At 35.9% G+C, this 22,749-nt stretch overlaps 2 protein-coding genes across 4 annotated transcripts in view; one reads left to right on the top strand and one right to left on the bottom strand.

Annotated features, from left to right (window-relative positions):
• Positions 1 to 22,749, top strand: part of CASK (calcium/calmodulin dependent serine protein kinase) — a 441,363-nt gene that overhangs the window by 253,597 nt on the left and 165,017 nt on the right. The window contains 1 exon segment of the mRNA XM_028522590.2: positions 13,529 to 13,631. Coding sequence (XP_028378391.1) covers positions 13,529 to 13,631 — 103 coding nt within the window.
• GPR34 (G protein-coupled receptor 34) lies at positions 1,221 to 7,496 on the bottom strand. Of its 3 annotated transcripts, none has more exons than XM_036016802.1 (4): positions 7,381 to 7,496; positions 5,515 to 5,626; positions 5,208 to 5,353; positions 1,221 to 3,606 (listed from the first exon to the last, which is right to left on the bottom strand). In XM_036016802.1, the coding sequence occupies exon 4, from the start codon at positions 3,506 to 3,508 to the stop codon at positions 2,396 to 2,398; it is 1,113 nt and encodes a 370-aa protein (XP_035872695.1). In that variant the 5' UTR covers positions 3,509 to 3,606; positions 5,208 to 5,353; positions 5,515 to 5,626; positions 7,381 to 7,496; the 3' UTR covers positions 1,221 to 2,395. The 3 variants fall into 3 exon arrangements, with proteins under 3 accessions (XP_035872695.1, XP_035872696.1, XP_028378393.1); XM_036016803.1 differs by lacking the exon at positions 5,208 to 5,353 and adding an exon at positions 4,317 to 4,380; XM_028522592.2 differs by lacking the exon at positions 5,208 to 5,353.

Raw genomic sequence — 22,749 nt, 5'->3', positions numbered from 1 at the left:
ACTTCCCCAATCTGGTGAAGGAAATAAACTTCCAGGAAGTCCTGGAAGCCCAGAGAGTCCCAAAGAAGTTAGACCCAAGGAGGAACACACCAAGGCACATCATCATTAAGTTACCCAAGGTTACATTTAAGGAGAGAATCTTAAAAGCAGTAAGAGGAAAGGAGACAGTTACCTACAAAGAAGTGCCTATAAGACTATTAGCTGATTTCTCAAAAGAAACCTTACAGGCAAGAAGGGGCTGGAAAGAAGTATTCCAAGTCATGAAAGGCAAGGACCTACAGTCTAGATTACTCTAGTCAGCAAACCTTTCATTTAGAATGGAAGGGCAGATAAAGTGCTTCCCAGATAAGGTCAAGTTAAAGGAATTCATCACCACCAAGCCCATATTATATGAAATGTTAAAGGGACTTATCTAAGAAATAGAAGATCAAAAATATGAACAGTAAAATGACAACAAACTCACAACTGTCAACAACCAACCCTAAAAAAAAAAAAACTAAGCAAACAACTAGAACAGTAACAGAATCATAGAAATAGAGATCACATGGAGGGTTATCAGTGGGGAGGGGGAGGGAGGAGAATGCGGGAAGAAGGTACAGGGAATAAGAAGCAAAATTGGTAGGTACAAAATAGACAGGGGGAGGTTAAGAATAGTATAGGAAATAGAGAAGCCAAAGAACTTATATGTACAACCCATAGACATGAACTCAGGGGGCAGGGGAATGCTAAAGGGTAGGGTGGTACAGTGTGGAGGGGAAATAAAGAGAAGAAACAATTGGGGCAACTGTAATAGCATAATCAATTAAATATACTTTAAAAAACCAGAACAGGCTTCTACATATTCAGTCAATGGCATTATGATTCTGTGTTTGACCAAAGAACAAATGCCAGCCAAACTTTTGAGAATGGTTGCCTTAATGACATCTCCTTATTACAGCTGTATGATGTTCTCTGCAGCTATGACAAAGACTAGGTAAAAAATGAAATACACCCCCTTTTATTATTCTGTTAAGCACCTCTTCTCCCCTTCCTGTCTCATTCATCCTTCCATTCATTCACTCATTCATTCAATTATTCAACAAATATGTATTGATATGTATGCCAGGCAAGGCACTAAATAAACTCTGGGAAATCAGTGATGAGTAACATCTCTTTCTCTTAGATCTTACTCTTTAATTATTTTGAACATTCATGAAAATTTCAGAATTTGCTCCTTTTAATTCTAATCTACAGTGTTCTTTATTATTATGAACTATTTCACTCAGAAATATACCAAAAATAATATAACAAATACCCATATACTACCACACAGTTTTAACAGACATTAACATTTTACTATGTTTGCTTCAAATCTCTCCAGATATAACCATTTAATTTTAGTTGGTGTGCATATTGTGTATATTACCATTCATGTTTTTTTCATTTTTATTGTGTAAATATATACCCATAAAGAATATGGTACTGTTTCATGTATTTTTGTATTTTACTTAACTGCTTTCATATGTTACATACCCTTTTGCAATTTGTTTTAGTCAACATTGTTTTTGAGGATTCAGTTGATGCATGCAGGTGTAGTTCATTTCATTTAAGTGCTATGCAGTACTCTATTTTGTGAATAAGCCACAGGTTAGTTCTCCATTCATTGCTGATGCATACTCACTTAGGTTCTTTCCAATTGTTTACTACTGTTAACAGTAGTTTACTGAGCATCATTACATATGTGTTCTTCTATATGTGTTTGAGGTTCTATAAGTCATATAGGATATGCATATCTTCAATTTTATTTTGTCAGAGTGTGGTTCAAGGCTAAGGTTTAAGTCCTGTTGCTAAGCTATGGAATTCTTAGCTTATCTGTTTGATTTTACTGTGCAATATTTAAATTCTTTCCATTTTATCTAAGCAGTGATTTCATTTCTTTATTAGAAGTTTATTATCACTTCATCTGTTATAGAGGTTTAGGCATCAATGAATACAGTGGCAAATTTACAAGCTTTTTAAGTGACAATCAACATATATTTTCTGACATTTTAAATCAGTCCTCCAATCATTTAACTTACTTTTAAACACACTTTAAATTAGAATTAGGTACTAGTTTTGAGTAACTACTTTAGTGACTTGAGAAACTGTGACATTTCCTTTAATTATTCTGTTGTTAAAGCCATAAATTTAACTTAACTTTATAATCTATGTCAAGAGTGTTAGCTTAACAATATATTTTGAAAAGATTTACATACAGATTTAAAAATCTAGTGACCAGTGTAGTAAGCTTTTCAATATCAGGAATAAGAAAAGAGCTTTGAGAAGAACCAACCCTTGTAAATGGTTGAGTTTTGTTTTGTAATATTTAGTTATTCAAGGAATTAAGAGGCTTTTTAATATGTTTACCTCAAATGCTTTAAGAAGTAGTCTGAATTTTAGCTACAGTAGACATATCATGAAGGGGGTATCCTGGTTTAAATTCTGAAGTGCTTTCGCTCCTGCTTGATTCCCCTTGAAATCCTCTAGAAAGAAGTTGGCACATTATTTTGCGGATATTACTAGACATCAGGAAATACATGACTGGATCTAAGCAGCTATTGAAAGATGAGAAAACCAGCATCATTTCATTGGTTTTGTGAATGATTTCCTTCCAATAACAAGATGGCACATTTAGCTGTAAAGAAATGTAGACAAATCGGAAGGCATGATAGGGAACAAAACATAGAGTAAAAATTATAAGCACAATAAAGGAATTCCGGGCTGTAGTAGCATATTTGCCAGAATTAGGAAATTTTGACCTCCTTTTAGAAATCCTCATTAGATTCTTGCCGATCTTAATATATGAAAGGATTATTAGTAGGAAAATTAGCCAGAACATTACCACAAGAACTAAATTAAAAATTGCTTCTCCTTTTGCATTAAGCTTATCTCTATAATGGAAACACATTGTGGAATTGTGACCTCCTTTTTTAAGGGTTAAAATGATCATAATTAAAAACCCAGTAAGAGCTACTGTCCATACTGTACAGCAAACATAAATACTTTGTTTGGTTGTTATTGCTTTCCGTTGTTGTACAGACCGATTAATTTTTATGTAGCGATCCAAGCTGATGAATCCAAGCAAGATAATGCTAATGTACATGTTCATATAAAATAGTGTTCCCACAACCTTGCAAAGAATCACACCTAGTGTCCACTTGTTTTCATTAATGTGATACATTATTCGGAAAGGGAGGCAGAAGATAAGTAAGAGGTCTGCAATGGCTACATTAAGGAGGTAAATCTGAATGGAATTTCTTTTACGGTGGATACCCAGAAATACATAGAGGGCAATTATGTTTCCAAACAGTCCCACAATGAAAATAACAGAGTAGAATGCAGTTAACACACGAGACAGTAATTTTTCATCCATGGCACAGGCAGTAGAATTTGGTGTTCCTGAGTTGTGTGGCGCTTGATCGCTGTGGTTAGTTACAAAGCATGCTCCCTGGGAGGAGCATGGCCATCTGCTAACTGAAGTAGTCGTCATTGTTATGGTGTGACTTCTCTTCTGTAGGGATCAAAAAGTGAAGGTACCAAATGACATATTCTTCATGTGTAGCTTTTTATAAGGTCTTCAGATTTTTCCTACAACAGAATGCCAAACATTGAGTCATTTGCTAGTTTAATAAGTTACTTTCACTCTAAACATAAATAATAAATGATTTTTTTCAGACATTGTAAGAAACTTTATTTGTATCCTATTTTGGATCATTTGAGTATCTACACTATGTATGTAGCACCACTATGGTATTAAAACCAAACAGCAAAAAATATAATAGAATCTTATGGAATATCCGGTTCTAACCTTTCCTGTGCCTGTGTATATGTTCAAGGTTTGTTTTATTTATTATATTAAAATAAGTAACTGAAATATGAAATCATCTTCATTCAGGGAGGTTGTTATAGGAATAGAGATGGAGGTGAAGAGAAATGACAGCTCATATTTTTCAAAGATAAGCATCAATTTCCCTAATGGTAGTTATAGCCATAATTGAGCTGGACCCACCGCTGGCCTCTGCCCAGCTTTCTACCTTGATTCCTTCCCTCACGTGTGACGTTCTTTTATTCTGACACACATTGCCACATGGCATACAACTGGTAAACTGTGGCAGTCTCTCATTGCATGGTGGGAATAGAGAAAAGGGTCCTAACTGTCTTCCTTTTCAACTTAAGACCAAGTCGGGCACACTAAAATCATTTGCCTACAGGGGCATGCAATTAACATAACAGACTCAGGGAGCACCACTTGCCTGCACAAAAGAGAAAAGTTGAAGGGAGTTGAAGGAAATAGGCACCTTTCCCTAGAGATGTGAACGCTTACAAGGACATAGAAAAAAGGATTTCACCTTAAATATGTATCTTCGGAAAACAGAACAAGAATCAATAAGTAGAAATTGCAGAAACAGATGTTGCTTTCTTTTAAAGAAATTGTTTTTTGGTTGTTTTTTGTTTGTTTTGTTTTAAGAATGAAGCCATCTATCTTGGGAGTCACTAAGGGTCTTACCACCAGAGATTGTCCAGATTACTACCAATTGGGTGCTTTGTGGAGGAGATTCTCGGTGGTTTTCGATCCTGGCTGCATATTAGAATCCCCTTGAGGGCTTTATAAAGACACTGATGCCTGGCTTCATCCCCAGATCTGATTTAATTGGTCTGGAATGGGCTCCAGACAATGGTTTCCTTTAAAAGCTCCTCAGAGAATGCTAATGTACATGCAGAAATCAACCCTTTAGCAACACAGCTGAACCATTAACTAATTTTTATTTATCATTTACTGTGTACCAGGCAGTATGTTAAGCACAGTTGTGATATTTCATTTACATAATCCTTACAATAACCATGTGAGGTAACTATTACAAAAGAGTTCATGAAAGATCAAGGGGTTATGATCTTTACCTATGACCATACAGATCTTAGATGGCAGTACCAAGTTGGGACTCAGATCTGTCTAGCTTTTAGAGCCCCTGATCCTTTTCACCAAGCCTGTCTCCTCCTCATCACATATGATCAGCATATTCTTTATTAATGATGAGTTCTGTCAGCAGTATTTTGAGATGATTCCTTTAACATTATCCACATCAGCAGTTCTAAGAAGGGATTATGCCATCTAGCTTGACTTCTTTGGAAAAGGTATTAATCTTTTTAGTTGCTATGTCCATTATAGCAAGTAATAAGTACAGTCAAACCTTGGTTCTCGAACATGCCCTGTCTCAAACAGTTCGGTTCTCGACCAACTTGTTCATGGAGAAAATGCCTTGGTTGTCGAACAAAACTTCAGTTCTCAACCTGACAACCCTTTCATGCTGATACCTGTATGATCAGTCATGCATCACTTAGGGGACAAACAAAGGAGAGAATATTCAAGTATGAGTATGATTCAGTTTTTGAACAAATAGCTGCTCAAACACCCTTCCAGAACAAATTAAGTTTGAGAACTGAGGTTCCACCACAAAAAAGTTTAACAAATCATTCATCAGAATGTTTAGTACTTACCCCAGAACATGCCTTCCAACTTCCTTCTAGGCCTGCTATCCTTAATCAAGATGTTTCTAGAAAGCTGCTAGCACAAAATACATATCCTGAAACCACTTGCCTCAGCTCTAACCTGTAAATATAATAAATAATAGTTAGACAAGATCACCAGTAAGCCTTTCTGGTTTTGCTTTATTTTCAGACTTAAAGAAAATAAGGCAAAAGCAATGTATTTGTTTAAATAGTAATACTAGCCATCATTTAGAACCATGAATTAGATGACTAGTGTTCAGTCATTTACTAACAAATTAACAAGTTAAATTCTGTTTTAAATGTAATGGCTGCATTTTGCCTCCTTTACAATGTGTCAATAAGGTCAAATCTTATATTTAACCACTATCTGTGTTCTTAAGGGCATTTATTGATGTTTTTAAAACTACTTATTTGATTTATTAACAATTGCCAGTGAAGACAGGAAATGAACCACTATAGCAGACAGATTTCTTGGTGGATATTACTTATGACTTGTGCTATATTGAAGCGGTCACAATGGTTTTCTGATAGAAGATGGTAAATGATTTTGTAGTATTGTTACTTGTAGATTGAAGATTGCAACCCTTTGTTAGTGCTGCATTAGTGTTACCCACCACCACCCTACCTTTGCCAATATTTTTCAACTGGTTTATGTAGGAGCTTCGTGAACCCAACAGATCCCACTGTGGCCCTCAGTGAGCAAAAGCTTTTTAAATGCAATTTGGGTATGTTTGTGCAAACATCACATTGCTATGTTAAAGGACATACCTGTTTGGCAACAGTAGCAACCTATCACCACTTATAGTTTGACTGAATCATGATAATGACTGAATCATTCAGGCCATGTGTCAAAAATTTTTATTTAGATTACAGGTCAAAATGATCATATTTGCATATACTGGGTTAAGTAAAATATATTATTCAGTTTTAAAAACTTCATTAATTGCTGCATGCAGAATGAAAGTTGAAAGCATGTTACTTTGGAAATAATGCTACTAATAATACATTAGTAGTACATTAGGTTTCATTATAAGCTTAACCATGTCTAAAGCCACATTTTTAAAAATTTTGGGTAGTTGAATTAACTAAAGTGTATTGTGCTTTTGCTTTTCTCTAATATTCACCTTATTTATTTCTGAAGCACAAAACTTAAAATTTTTTAAACTTTTTTATTGTTCTTCAAGTACAGTTGTCTCCATTTTCCCCTCAGAAAACTAAAAATGGAACTTCCTTTTGACTCGGCAATTCCACTGCTGGGATTATACCCTAAGAACCCTGAAACACCAATCCAAAAGAACCTGTGTACCCCAATGTTCATAGCAGCACAATTTACAATAGCCAAGTACTGGAAGCAACCTAGGTGCCCATCAGTAAATGAGTGGATCAAAAAACTATGGTACAAATCTTAAAATTTAATAAATCTGGTAATTACCATAAAGTAGTAACAGTATAATAAAGAAAATACAATCATTGAAACTAGGGAGACAGCATAACTTTAAAAAGTTAATAAGTTAAACATCATTTATAATACATTGGAAATAAAATCTGTTGCATATGAAAATAACTGTTAATTTGTTCAAGTAGATCTGCAAGTTTTTATGCCAATATACAAAATACAGTACACACAATGTGACAATAACAAGAGTATCAGCTTAAATATTTCCAGTGTCCTAAAGTACTTCAAGTAACTAAGAAGGCAAGGCAAGTCAAGGCAGAAGCATTATTCAAGCAGTTATTCAAGTTTCTAAAAACAAAGTGTCACCACAAAGCAGGTTTCACTTTTAATATTCAGCTCTATCAAATTTTAACTAAAATAAAGGGTCATTTGTGTAGTTAAAATCAAGGAATACTCACAGTTTGGGCTCCCTTGAAGTAAAAGGCACTGAACCCCAAGCTTCCCTAGACACAGAGACTCTTCTTGGTATGTCAGCTGGTTTCCTCCATCTGGTCTGCGGTGTAGTTGGTTAGGGCTTTCTTCTTTTTTAACGTTTGCATGCAGTAATAGTTTTTTTCCTCTTTTCTTTCTTTTTTCAATATGACAACCCTCAGACTTCATGTGACAATATTAAAAAGCCCTACCACTATGTAACAACTTTATCTATAAACTCATTGAACACTTAACTTTAGGAAATTAATCTTTTATATGAATACTTTTACCTTGATAATTGTGGAAAGTTTTCCCTTATGCTTAAAAATAAAAAAGCTTTATAAATTCTAAGCAGAAATATGCATTTTCTCTTTTTTGCTAAGAAATTATACAGAACATGCTATATAAACTTTTTTCTTTAAAATATTTTATTATTCATAAAGCATAACAGGGGGATAAAGATACATAAGTAAAAACATAAACTCACACATCACAAAATAATATCTGTGGTGTCATACTATTATGTGATACAATAAATATAACACTTCATTAATTTTATATCAGATCACATAATTTTTAGAAATTGATTTTCTGTTAATGCATTTTACATCCTGAAAATGTATAATTTTAGCAAAGTAATGTTTAATCAATACATTTAAATGCTAGTCACTTGCTAATTCAAGATTTCAAATAATTTTTAAATTTATTATGATCTTATGATACAACTGTTATTAGGGCTCATAATAGCATGTTCTAAGCTGTGGCAATATTGAGATAAATTTCCAATAATTCTATGAAATTTAAATCATTGTTTACAAGAGTTGCTTGTTCTTGGGGAACAATTTTTCTCTTTGTTTTTAATGTCCAGAATTTGGACTTTATTTTGTAGATAACCAGGAAGCCATAAAGTGTGGTAAAAGACCCTTATTTGACCGTATTTGTTGATGAACTACCGTGAAAAAGTAGAGTATGAATTGACTCAGACTTGTGTGTCTGTGTGCTGTGTGGACTTTTAAAACACAATCATTGAATTTGTTGTTTCTAGATTTGTTTTAGAAATTTAGTTATTCACATAAAGTGACATTCCTGTATTGAATAATATCTTAGTAATGAATTATTTTATTCATTAATTTTTAAAGTTCTACTTGATTTATACATTACTTTAGTACATTTTCATGTATTCCTTTAAGACTTTGGGTTTATTTTCTAAAACAATCTTATAACTTTAGAACTAAATGAGACTTGTAATGGTATTCTACCTGGTTCATCACAGTGATAAACTCACCCAAGTAAGTTGAAGTATCGCCTATATTTTAAAGAAAATAATGAAGGAATTCTACAGTTTTTGTTTTGGTCCAAATCTGATATTTAACCGCTGTCTGTCCATTTATGTAATTGCTGGCCCTGCATATTAATGTCACTTTTTTTGTTGTCATTTAAAATGAAGGAAGTTAGTTTTTCTTTTCCCCATAATAGTTTCTCTGCAGCTTTGTTTAATACTTAATAATATTTAACTCATTGAGCTTTAGCTAACATTCTGATCATTTCTGGGTACACATTTCTGAACATCATATTCTTCAGAACTTTTAGTTAGTTATAAATATGACACATGGGACAGAATATTTTTATAAATTACTAGAATAAAATATTTTGTAGCTCTTTAAACTTCCCAGCCCCTAAACCTCTGAGAAAGATAACTACTGCATTGGCCGGGTTTGGTTACTGTATTAGACTGGCAAGAATCTTGTGTATATATTTTGCTGATATATGTCCTAGGGCAAGGGAAACAAAGGAAAAAATAAACATAAGGGACTACAGCAAATTAGAAAGCTTCTGTACAAAATAAGAAACCATCAACAAAATGAAAAGGGAACCCACTGAATGGTAGAACATATTTGCTAATTATACATTTGATAAGGGGTTAATTTCCAAAATTTATAAAGAACTTTCAAAACCCAACACCAAAAAAAACCCAATCCAATTAAAAAATGGTCAAAGGACCTGAATAGACATTTCTTCAAAGAGGACATACAAATGGCCAATAAACATATGAAAAAATGCTCAACATCACTAATCATCATAGAAATGCAAATTAAAATCTCAATGAGATATCACCTCACACCTGCCAGAATAGGCACTATCAATAAATCAACAAACAAGTGCTAGTGAGGATGTCGAGAAAAGGGAACCCTAGTTCACTCTTGGTGGGAATGCACACTGGTGTAGCCACTGTGAAAAAACAATACAGAGTTTCCTCAAAAACTTAAAAATGGAACTGCCTTTAGATCTAGTGATTCTACTTCTGGGAATATATCCTAAGAATCCTGGAACACGAATTCAAATTAATACATGCACCCCTATGTTCATAGCAGACTTATTTACAATAACCAAGACCTGGAAACAGCCCAAGTGCTCATCAGTAGATGAGTGGATAAAATATAACTGTGGTACATTTACACAATAGTATACTAGATGGCTGTTTAAAAAGAGGAGGAGGAGGAAATCTTACCTTTTGCAACAGCATGGACCTAGAGACTATTATACGAAGTAAAATAAGCCAATCGGTGAAAGACAAATGCCATATGATCTCACTTATATGTGAAATCTAATAAACAAAATAAACATGGATACATGGAATAGACTGACAGCTGTCAGGGGGAAGTGGAAAGACTGGGACTGGATGAAAGAAGGTGAAGGGATTGGCTAAAGAACATATGTAAACAAACTGACAGTAACCAGAGGGGAGGTGGGAGGGGATAATGGGGAGAAAAGGGGGAAGGGTTTTCAGGAATATGTATAAAAGACACTTGGACAAAACCAAAGGGGGATCAAGGAAGTGGGGATGGCTGGGATGAGGGGAAAATGGAGACAACTGTACTTGAACAACAATAAGAAATGTGAAAAAAGGAACATATGCGCAATCCACAGACAAAGACAAAAGTGTGGTGGTGGTCAGAGGGAAGCAGGGCAAGCGTGGGGGGTAAGGTAGACAATGGGGGAGATGGGGACATCTGTGATAGTGTAAACAATAAAAATAAAGGAAAAAAGAATTTTGTGTGTATATGTTGTTTTAAAAACAGGTAACATTAATTTACCATCTTAATGATTCTTCAATTTACAGTTCAGTAGTGTTAAATGTTTATATTGTTGTGCAACAGATCTCTAGACCTTTTTTCATATTGCAAACCTGAAGCTCTTTATACCCACTAAGTACTAATTTCCCCTCCCACCCAGCACCCACCTTTCTACTTGCTTTGATTTTGATTACTTTGTATAATTTGACTAAAATCATACAATATTTGTCCTTTTATGACTAGCTTATTTCATTTAGCATAATATTGCCAAGGTTCACTTATGTTGTAGCATGTAACAGAATTTCCTTCTTTTGAGGTTGCATTGTATATCCACATTTTCTTTATCCATTCATCTGTCAATGGATATTTGAGTTGCTTCCACCTCTTGGCTATTGTGAATAATGCTGAGATAAACATGGGTGTGCAAATATATTAAGCATCCTGACAGAACTTTTTATGACTAAATAGATGCTTATCTATTAGCATTCATAAAATTGAATAGAAATATTTTCTTCTATATTATGTTAGCTATTTTTCCACACCTAAGCCATCCCTTTTCAAAATATTAATTCTGTTTTTTTAATCTTTAGTTCCCTTGCCCTACTGTGACCAGATTTGAATATAATCTTTTTCTAGTCCTTCCTTTATATGAGCCTTTTCCTGTTCATTCTGAACTTTCTGCTGTCTGTCTGTATGTTCTTAGCTCATTCCTATATATCCTCTTCCCCTTCACCCTCCCTTTCCTCCTTTGTTGTCATCTTATCTTTTTATTTAAGTAAAGATAAAAGTAAAAAAGAAGAAATAAATGGATATGCTTGTTTGGTGCCATCTATTAATTGACATCACTGTCCTCTCTTTATCTAAATCCTAACCCTGGTTAAATTCAGTTCACCACCTACTCCAGGCCTGAACTCTGCTAGGTAAAATGAGGAACTAGGTTCAACACACAATCATGCTGATTGCTCTCACTTAAAATTATGACCACAAATCCCCAGTGTTTTCATGTGCTGCCAGCAGTCATGCTCTATTTCCTTAGTGTGATGGTTCTCAAAGTATGGTTCCCAGACCAGTAGCATCAACATCACTCAGGAACTTGTTAAAAATGCACATTTTTTTTACTTCACCCCAGACCCTATGAATCAGAAACTCGGGGGTAGAGAGCAGTAAATCTGTGTGATTTGAAAGCAACTGCCTTAGTCAATTCATGCTTCTATTTTTTAAAAATACTTTTTCATACCTTCACTCTTCTCAAATTGCCAACGATCCCCTCCCTTCCCAACTCCCACCTGATGATCAGTTTTATTTTAAAGTAAATGGAAAATAGAAGTACTCAGAAGATAACTTCCTCATCTTCCTGCATGTACATCTGTCTGCATCTACAGGTGCTCCTGTACCCTGCCTTCTTCACTGTCACCAGGACCAACCTCCCATCCCACTTGTGCATCTCATCCCTTCCCCCTCTCTTTCCTGGAAATATATTTCCTCTCTACAGATCTTTCCCATCAGCACACAAATGTCTCTCTTTAAAAAACAAAACAAAAACAAACCTCCCTGAAAATCCTTAGGTACTGCTATGGAGTCATCTATTGGACATGCTGTTATGTGAAAGTGTTGAATATTTACGTGTATTTCCCTGTATTTACGTGTATTTTGTATTTTCAAAAAAAAAAGAAAGATAAACCAAAAATTAATACCAATAGTTACCAATGAGAAGAGAGAGGTTGGGAATGAGGAGAGGGGCCAAAAGCTAGAACTCTCTGAATGGTATTTGTTTATGGTTTTCACTTGGGAACTATATACATATTTTATATAATTAAAATATCAAATTAGGTCAAAATCTGATTGAAACAAATTGATCTTACTATGTAACAAATTGAAAGGATAACCACAGGAATTTTTTTACATGGACAAAGTCAAATGGGGGTAGGATTGAGGGTGGGAGATGGGGGTAGTAGGTAGAGTAGGGGAAAGTGGTGGTGGGAAAATGGAGACCACTGTATTCGAACATTAATAAAAAATGACTTAAAAAAGTCTTTTAGGTGACTAAAATAAAATCGGGTTGCTTCTACATAATTTTAGACTTACAGAAAAATTCAAAGGACAGTACAAAGAACCACAGACACCTTTTGCTCAGATTTCACATATGTCAACATTTTTCTACATTTGTTTTATTCTTCTTAGTCTCTCTTCATCTAGCACTTTATCTACCAACTTATATACTTCCTCAAAATAAGAAATCCTCTTAATGGCCACAGTATTATTATCAAACTCAAGGAATTTATTATTGAAAGAATATATAGATATTTTTCCAATTTCTCAGCTAGAGGCAGGCCAAGTATCTCCTTTCCCCCTTCTGGTTTCTCACCTCCCATGCCCACAGAGGAAGGGCAGGTTCAGAGAAAAGGTGTGCCCAGGGAGGGCAGTGAATTCCCTAGGAGCCCGGCTCAATGAGAGTCATTTAATCTGACCCTTCTTATTTAGGGGTGAAATGAATAAAGAAAACAAAGAGGCTGGGAGGGTGGGCCAAAAAGAGCCATCAGCATCCCCTAAAGGCCAAGATAAACTGTAGGTAAAATCAGAGGTTTCAAGAAACATTTTAGCACAAGGTGTAAAATATATTATTCCTTAAACAAATGTAGACTGTCACTCAAAGGAAGAAAATATTGCATGAAAAAGGCAGAAAATATATCTTTCTTGAGCATCCGTGCTTCCTGAGTAATTATTTTTTAATTATGTTTAAATTATTGATGCCATACAATATTATATTAGTTTCAGGTGTACAACATAGTGATTAGAATCCTGAGTAATTCTTAGCACCATAGCCCAATATTGGAAGCAAATAATTTCTGAAAAATATTACATAGAACAGGTAAGTCTTTGGAGAAAGCCAAAAGTGAGAATAGGACAAATAATTCAAGAGTCCAAAATAATTCTGGAAGTTTTTACTGTATTACTCTATTGCCATGTTACTTGGTTTTGTGCAAATTGAATTGTTCATCTTAAATTAATCTTTATTTTTGGTTTGTTTTTTATTTGTTTGTTTCTTTGTCTTTCTTTTCAGCCTCACTGTGTTCTCCTCGCCTCAAAGGAAAACTCGGCACCTGTTAAACTTGGTGGCTTTGGGGTAGCTATTCAGTTAGGGGAGTCTGGACTTGTAGCTGGAGGTAAGAACACTTTTTTAAAAATATTCTTCAAAACCTGGTCACTTTTAGGCTGATGTAAAACTTTCAAAGTAAATATTAGCCTGTCTTCAGTGTTTCATACCCCATTCCACCAACCCTACCCTGCCCCCCAAAGTACCATCATACAGTTTTGAATTTAATAACTCTGTAGTCACAACTAGAATTTTAGTCCCTTAAGAATAGGCTGTCCTTTTATTATTTGTATCCTCAATACTTAACAGAGAAAAGACCCTACATAAAGAAATATCTGAAGCAGTGACTTTTAGTGTTGAACTGACCAAACGACATCAAATCAAAATTGTATGGATTATCTACTTTCAGGCTTGTACCTACAGCTAGTTTTTAATTTCGCACTGTTTTACTCATTCCATTTGTCAGAGAACTGTTCAAGTCATAATCTGTGTATTTCGAAAGAGCAAGCAGATGTGAATGCAGACTGATTTTATTATTAGCCAAAGCAAAACATAACTGGAAAATTCCAGGCCAGAGAATGAAGAAAAGTTAAAATAGAGACTTTCTTCACTAGTGTACAGAGGTGGATGCTAACTACAGATTCAAATATTTGGGGGTTTTGTTTATTCTTTTGAATAGACTCCAACTCAGAATGCTACTCTATTTTTAGTTATCTTCCTTAGTTTCGCAAATTACTTAGTTCTCTATTCTACAGACTAACAGTTTTCTAGTCATTTCCTTCTCTTTTCTACCTCCAAATACTGCCAGCCTTCACAAAGAGGAAAAATATGGAAAATATCAATGGGACTTTTTAAAACCTGACATCTTTCAAGCTTGCTTGTATTAAATTCAAATACCTGACAAATGATAAATATCAAAATAATAATGTTACACAGGCTATTTCATTTCATTCACTAGTACTAAAACAGCACAGTAGTATTAACAGAGACCATCAACTGAAAAATGAGCCATGAGTCATAGTTATATTCTTTAAATCATTATTTCACCACATTGCCCTCTAAAATTAAATTAGGTTTAAATTTTCTTTCTGTTTTACATTTTCTTCAGCTAATCATTCCTAGTGATATGAGAAACTGCAAGTTGAATATAGTTTTAAAAACTGATTTCTTTTCCTAATTCAGAACTTTTCATTGGTGATCAGAAGACTGACCAAAGGATCAGGTGGTAAATCATAATTTAATCATAAAGTCATTGAATCTCAGGATTCAAAGGGGCCTTAACTTCTTTAGTCTTATAACTAACGATTGAATTCTCTCAAAAATTCCCAGCAAAAGGTTGAGCTGTAGTTGAATTCCTCAGATGGCAAAAAATTTACTATATCCCAGGACAATTTATTCCATTTTTAGAAAGCTCCTTAAGTATTGGAACATTTTTTAAAAATTATTGAAATATTCATTCTTGCATTGAATAGAAATCTGTCTTCCTATAAATTCTACACATTGGTCCTAATTCTGACTTTTGGAGCCAGGCTGAACAATTTTAATCCTTCCATGTGATAGCCATTCAGATGTTTGAAGACAGCTGTCATTTTCCCTGAAGTCTTGTCCAAGTTAACTTGCCTAGCTTAACCTTGCCATCCCTCATGTAAACAGGTTCAGAATTTCCTCACTATGCACAAAGTACAGAGCTAAAACTGAATATAACTACAGGTACAGTCTGGCTCACAGGAGTTTGGAACTATCACTTCTTTTGCTGTAGGTCTTAAATTTCTCTCAGACTCCCCAAGTTGCATTAGCTTTTTGGACAACCACATGAGGCTGCTGGTCCAAATTAATCTTGCAATCAACTGCAAGTCTTAATTGTTGTTTTTAAACAAATATTGCTGTTAAACTAACATTCAAATTCGGTATTTGTACAGATCATCCTTGTGTTAAGAGTACACAATTATAACAAGTAATTTCTGACAAATACACGCCTAAGGTTGATGGGATAAAATGAAATGAAACTAATTCCTCTTATCTGTTATATACTGGTTACATATAATGACTTTGTTTCTATTGATCTAGATCAGCATCCTGTTAGTATTCAGAATGACATGGACTTCATATTTTAGTGTGCATCTCAATTGAGTGGGAAAAACAGATTCATTAAATTTACCTGGACATTTTCTACATGTGAATCTATTTTCCAAAAGTCCATTAACCTTTTCCCTTAATTGCATATTTTCAAAGCTGATTTTGAACCAAAAATGTGTGTATTATGCAAAATTTATTTTTATCAGTGCTTGTAGAGTTAAAACATTTCCTGATGGACAAAGTATTATCATTTCTTAACATACCTTTCCTTACAGTTTTGAAATAACTACTTTAATCATTACAATGTCTTTTAAAATCATTACAGTATCATATAAAAATAGGATATATGTAGATAGGGATAAATGATTTTTATAAAAAGCTCTCCTGTTGTTTAAGCTACTCTTGAAAATTTTGTTAATATTTATCAGCTAATTTGCTGATATTTAACAAAAAGCTATTTTCCCATCAGTTGGAATCTTTGATCAGTCAGTCCTCCAAATGGAAAGAAATTCCCTCTCTTATTATGTTCCATATAGTAAAAACCATTTACATATACAGGGTAGATTAAGTAGGCTTACAGTTGTACAAATAAATAATACAATAATTAATAAATAATACAAGAAGAAACTCTCTGTTTTGCATACTCACAACTATAAACCTACTTTTGTCCACCCCTGTATTTATACTTCTCCTATATAAAACTCAGCTATTTGGAAAACTTATCTAGAAGATAGCTAAGAAGCTAAAAAATCATTATAATAGCAGCAAGACTCTTCCTGCCTTTAAAACCTGCAGATTGAAATGGGAAGGAGGTGAGGAGGAATTAGTGGGTAGGCTGGGAAGGGAGTAAAAGACAAAAAAGTGTACTTGAACAGTGATTAAAATAAAATTTAAAAAAAAAGAAAAGAAAAAAATAAAACCTGCAGATTGTCCTCTCAACTGAGCATCTAAAGACACTGTGAGGCCGGCATGCTCTCATTTTACAGAAAGTTGTCTGGATTTGTGTTCCTTTATATCTTACACCTCTCTACCCCCTGGTTTGAATGCATTTTGTGATTTTATCTAGATCACAGGTGGCAAACACAAGGCCCATGGGCCAAATCCGGGCCTCCACCTTGTTTTATCCAGCCCAGTGCCTTGTTTCTGCCCAGCAGCAGTGCCAAGCTTCTTGCCCCTAGTTAAGGAGTAGTTACATTTATACAGTCCTAAAATTACGTTTGGCCCTTTGAAGGTAACCACAAGGCTGAAGTGGCCCCAAGTGAAAATGAGTTTGACACCCCTGATCTAGATTGGTTTTACTCTTCTTGAAGCCTGAGCTAACAATCATCTTAAGAGCAGGCTGAGATTCACCATCCCAAGTTAGGTTACCTACTCCTTCTCTTCCATATTACCATAACTATCTGAGCTACATACCTCCTTGTAGCATTTGATGCAGAGATTTGTAATCATATCAAAGATTAAGCTTTGTGAGGGTCCAGGGGGATCATGGCTTATCCCTCTGTATGTCCACAGCACCTACCATGGTGTCTAGGACCTAGTAGGCACTTAAGAAGTTGTTATTAAGTGAAAGATTCTGTTTGCTCATTAGTTTGCAGGTAACAGCAGATTTTATGCAACAAATTAGAAGCCAAGGCTGGAGTGAGCCTAGTGAGAGAAAAGAAATGAAAGCCAAACAACAACAAAAAAATACATCGATCAGATACCATAACTTGGAAAGCACAGCAGCATTTTAGTACTGATCAAACCTTGCATAGAGCTGAAGTTCCTGAGAGGGTTTCCTGTTATATACCATTGTTCTTTAATTGATATCCACAATGGCAATTCTGAGTCATCAAGAAAAGGCTAAATTATGTGCAACATCTTGTGTAAAAGACGTCAGGAAATTGAAGGAAGATAGCCATCCAAGACTGGTAAAGTAAAAAGGTTTGTGTGCATAAAGATTCAATTCTACAGTATTGAATCTGTAGCTATTCAAAACAATTCCCTCCCTGAAGTTCTGGGTAATAAATTCTTATTATATTATCAGAAAACATAGCATTTAAATATTTAAGTTTATCTGATGTATGTCATAATACAGTGACATTTAATTTGATTTGATGACTGGCTTCCTCTTCTTAGAATTTTGTGGTCAAAGTCATAAAAATCAAGTGGCCACAAAAAAGGAAAAGCTCACAAAGATCACAAAGGAGTTTGGGGTGGTCAGTAAAGGTTAATTCCAGTACTTCTACATTCTACTGATGTGCACAAAATAAAAAAGATCATTCCTATATATTCTTTCTACCATTGTCTTCTATCATCTATGAGCAAATTCTTGAACCAAAATACATCAGGGTAGTCTTCAACCCAGATAAATGTAGAGAAGCTCTTCAGGATGACTGGGGCTGGCCATGGTGGCTCTGACTAATCCCAAAATGAGGCCCCCATTTTGAGTCACTTGCACCTTTCTTGTGTGGGAATGGTAAGAAGTAAGTTGAGTTTCAAAGCATTATGAAAACTTGCCAGCAGGTACCCTGATCTCTTGTCCTGCTCTTCCTTTCTCATGCCAGCTCCTATCCATTAGAATAGGGTGAATCTCCAATGGCCACACCCTGTCCCAAGCTGTTAACAAAGTAGGAGGCTTAGGTCTCATCACTTCAGCTTCTTTATGTTATTCGAGGAAGCAAAATGGGAAATAAAAATATTTTCTTCTAACCAGTGGAGTTTTCACTGATCTGCTGTACCTTTTAAATGAAGGTATTTTCACTCTCTAAACCCTGAACTTAATTTCTTCTATTGTGGGGGAGGGAGAGGAACCATAATGATCTGCAGCAAGGAACATCCCCAGCACACAATCTAAGACTTGCTTTATCAGTCTCCATCCAAACCAAGTTTGACAATGACTAAATACAACTTTATGATACATTCTCTCTAACTGGATTTGAATATCTCTAAGGTCTTAATCACAGTATTATGCAGTGTTCAAAGTAAAAATAATCTGGGACTCTCCATGGAGAAAGAGAGAGATGGAGAGGAAAGAGAGAAAGGGAGGGGGATGGGCCTGTATACAGCTAGAAGAGCTGCCAGAACTGTTGGGCAGTGCCCCCTGTGCCCCCTCCAACAATAATTTGCTACAGGGTACAAACCTTTCTATAGTAGAAGAAGACTCCCTTTGGAATACTGAGTTAAAGATGGTTACCAGTATGCAAACAACTACTATCAGATTTCTTCTTAAAAGCCTATTTTGCTAGGGAAAAAAAAAAAAAACAACTTTAAAGAATATGAAGGTCGCAGGAAGAGCAAAAGATAAAGGAGGAGTGAATGGACATCACACTAACCTCCTCCCTGGACCAATCTGGAATTACAACTAAATTGTAGGAAAATCGCCTGGAACAAACAACTGAACAATAGTGAGAGAGAAGTCATATAATTTCGGACAGAGAGAACCATTTTCAGCACAACCTGACTGATAAGAGTAGTAGAGACTCAAGAGGAGTGGACTGGGTGCCCACAGGCGGCGGCAGAGGGATAATTAAGCAACATGTTATATCCCCCTGAGAAGTGTGGGGTCTAAACTCTAAGCTGAGGGGATCCCCAGCTTAGAGCACCAGAGCCCAAAGAGTACACAGATAACCAGCAGCAAAAAAGCTGCAAGGTTGCTCTCTGCCAGACAAGGTCGGCTGGAGACACAAAGAGTCATTTAAAGGGCCAACACAAAAATTTTCATTTGCAGCTCCTTACCCTGGACTCTGGCAAAGGCAGGGGCACAGTGTGCTGAAGACACCTGAAGAGAGGCTGGGGGCAGAAGCTTTGAGGAGAAAACAGAGAGTAGAAGCGGGGATCCCAGTGCTGAGTCATCACCCATATGGCAGCAGCCATCCTGCTCAGGCACACCACTCCCCTCCTAGCAACAGCAGCCTGAGGACAAACAATAACCCCGACCCCAAGAAGGACTCTGTCCCAGCTCTGTAGTGCTTAAGCCTGACTACTGAGTGCGGAATGACTAGATTAACAACCAAAGGAGTCAGCCAAAAGCATTATAGATCCCTGGCAGACTCAGAGCAGGCTGCCTAACATCAGATGGGGTCAACATCTAACATCATCAGAGATGGATCCAGAAAGAAAAAGCAGTGGTAAATACTAGAGGCTACCAAGACAAAATCAGCCATGGTCTTCTCCATGACTTGCAATATTTTCTTTCCTCAATAGCTTTTTAACATTCATTTCTTGTCAATTAAGTTTATGCGTATTAAGTCACTAGATTTTATACTGTAGTTTAGTTCAATTCACATATTTTGCCCCTCCCTTCTCTTATCCTACTTTACCTTCTTTCTTCTCGTTATTTTCATTTTAAATTTTGTTTCCTCTCTTCCTACAACTTTTTTCTATTCTGAACTCTTACTATTTCTCCCACATCCAACCTCACAAAACCAATTTTTTATGAATGGTCATCTCACATACTTTTTCCCCACTCTTAAACTACCTGAATTTTCTCTGCGCCTTTAGCAATCTTTGCTCATTGATTGTGGATAGGGTAATTGTTGTTTCATTTTTCAATTTTATCTCTAGATCTTCAATAATTTTGTATTTCAAATCTCAAATTTTACTGGCCCCCTCTTCTTTTTTTCATCTCAAATTTTAATTTTTCCCTGTCTTAGCCCAGTTTTTGTTTCTCACTCTTAATATTCCCTCTCCCTTTATCATTTCAAAATCACTTCCCATTCCTCTAGAAATCTCTTAAGCTCTTCTTTCTTTTTTCCCCTCTTAATTCCCATCCCTCCTATATTAATTTTAGCTCATTTAGTGTTGATAGTGCTGTGGTGGATCCTTCTCTCCAGTTTGACTCCTATATCTTTCTTTTTTAAGTATTTTTTATTGATTATGCTATTAGTTTTCCCAATTTTTCCCCTTTATCCCCCATCCACCCTCCCCCTCCTTAGTTCATGTCGATGGGGTGTACATATAAGTTCTTTGAGTCCTCTGTTTCCTATACCATTTTCATCTATCCCTGTCTATTTTATGCCTGCTGATTATGCTTCTTCCCGGTACTTTACCCCCCTATTCTTCCCTTCCCCCTCCCCCCTGAACTCCCTGTGTGATATCCATTTCTCTGACTCTGTTCCTGTTCTGGTTGTTTCCTTAGATTTTGTTTTCATTGTTTTTCTTTTCTTTTAGGTTTATTTTTGATAATTGTGAGTTTGTTGTCATTTTACTGTTCATAGTTTTGATCTTCTTTTTCTTAGATAAGTCCCTTTAACATTTCATATAATAATGGCTTAGTGATGATGAACTCCTTTAACTTGACCTTATCTTGGAAGCATTTTATATACCCTTCTGTTCTAAATGATAGCTTTGATAAATAGAGCAATCTTGGATGTAGGTCCTTGCCTTTCATGACTTCTAATACTTCTAACCAGCCCCTTCTTGCCTGTAAGGTTTGTTTTGAGAAATCACCTGATAATCTAATGGAAACTCCGTTGTAGATAATGGTCCCCTTTACTCTTGCTGCTTTTAGGATTTTCTCTTTGTCTTTAATCTTGGGTAACTTAATGATGATGTACCTTGGTGTGTTCCTCTTTGGGTCCAACTTCTTTGGGACTCTGGGCTTCCTGGACTTCCTGGACTTCCTGGAAGTCTATTTCCTTTACCAGATTGTGGAAGTTTTCCTTCCTTATTTTTTCAAATAAGTTTTCCAATTTCTTGCTGTTGTTCTTCTCCTTCTGGCACCCCTATAATTCAGATATTAGAACATTTCAGGTTGTCCCAGAGAACCCTCAGCCTCTCTTCAGTTTTTTTGGATTCTTGTTTCTTCATTCTGATCCAGTTGGATGTTTATTTCTTCCTTTTGTTCCAAATCATTGCTTTGAATCCTGGTTTCCTTCCTGTCAGTGATAGTTCCATGAATATTTTGCTTCATTTCATTTTGGGTATCTTTCATTTTTTGACTGAGCTCAATCAATTCTGTGAGCATTTTGATTACCAGGGCTTTAAATTCTCCATCAGATAGGTTGCTAATCTCCTCGTCACTTAGTTCTGAGGTTTTGCTGCGTTTTTTCATTTGGGCCATATTTCTTTGTCTTGGCGCAGCTGATAGGTTGTAAGGGGGTGGGGCCTTAGGTATTCACCCAGGCAGAGCAACCCTCTTTGCTGTGCTTTGGCGCTGCCTATGGGGGAGGCACCAGAGAGGGAACAGTGCAGCTCCCCTGCTGGTCTCGCAGTTTTCAACTCTTGTGCAAGACTGGGAGAAACTCCCACTTCAGTATCCCCAGCCGTAGCCCACAGTCAGCTCTGAGTCTCAGTTTTCTCCTTAAGTCAGCCCCTCACATGCTGTCCGCCACCTTACCAATCTGGTTGTTCCGGTTGATTTTTTCTTTAATTTTTTTATTGTCAGAGGTCCATGCAGTTTGATTTTCTGGTGGTTTTGGTTGTTTATTGATTTTAGATTGGTTGTTATCCTCCTTTTGGTTGTGCAAAGAAGTGAAGGGTTTCTACCTATGCCTCCATCTTGTCTGGAACTCCTATATCTTTCTTATTTATTTACTTTTTCCTTCCTTTTTCTTTCTCTCTCTCACTTTAATTTCTGTTTAAACCTAGTACTAAATTCTTCCCTTCTTACTTCATTCTGCCTTCTTCATTCCCCTTTTTATTTACGATGTAAATTTTACTTTCTTCACATTGCTCCAATTCACAACCATTATTAGTACTCCTCTCTCTACCCTCTCAAAATCATTCTTCTATCAGTAGGTCATCTCATATTCACTCTCCTTTCTTATAATAGTCTTAATTTATTTACATCCTTATTAATACTGATTCATTTGCTATTGATAGTGGGATTGTGTGGGGGGTATATTTGCGGGTGTGGGTTTGTGTCCTGGTCTTCGTGGTTTTTTTCTGGTGGCACCTGCACAACAGAATATAACACGTGGTGGGAGGAGTGGCCCTCAGTCAACCACTGGTATGAAGGAACCACTGAAGAATGACCCATCAAGAATCAAAACCCAATTAAATCCAGAGAACCAACATAAATGGTATAAAGGGCATCCCAAGAGCATCAAATTCAGGAGATCAAGGAGACTGCATCTCTGAATCTCACAGGTCTCCTACCATAGAAGTTCACACCACAAAGTCAGGGAGTC

Source organism: Phyllostomus discolor, chromosome X (genome assembly GCF_004126475.2).
Source record: "Phyllostomus discolor isolate MPI-MPIP mPhyDis1 chromosome X, mPhyDis1.pri.v3, whole genome shotgun sequence".
Lineage (NCBI taxonomy): Eukaryota > Metazoa > Chordata > Mammalia > Chiroptera > Phyllostomidae > Phyllostomus > Phyllostomus discolor.
This window is presented reverse-complemented; position numbering and strand designations above follow the sequence as displayed.

Excerpts from the sequence above, each read along its gene's own strand:
- GPR34 (XM_036016802.1), bottom strand. The coding sequence starts at position 3,508 with ATGACGACTACTTCAGTTAGCAGATGGCCATGCTCCTCCCAGGGAGCA.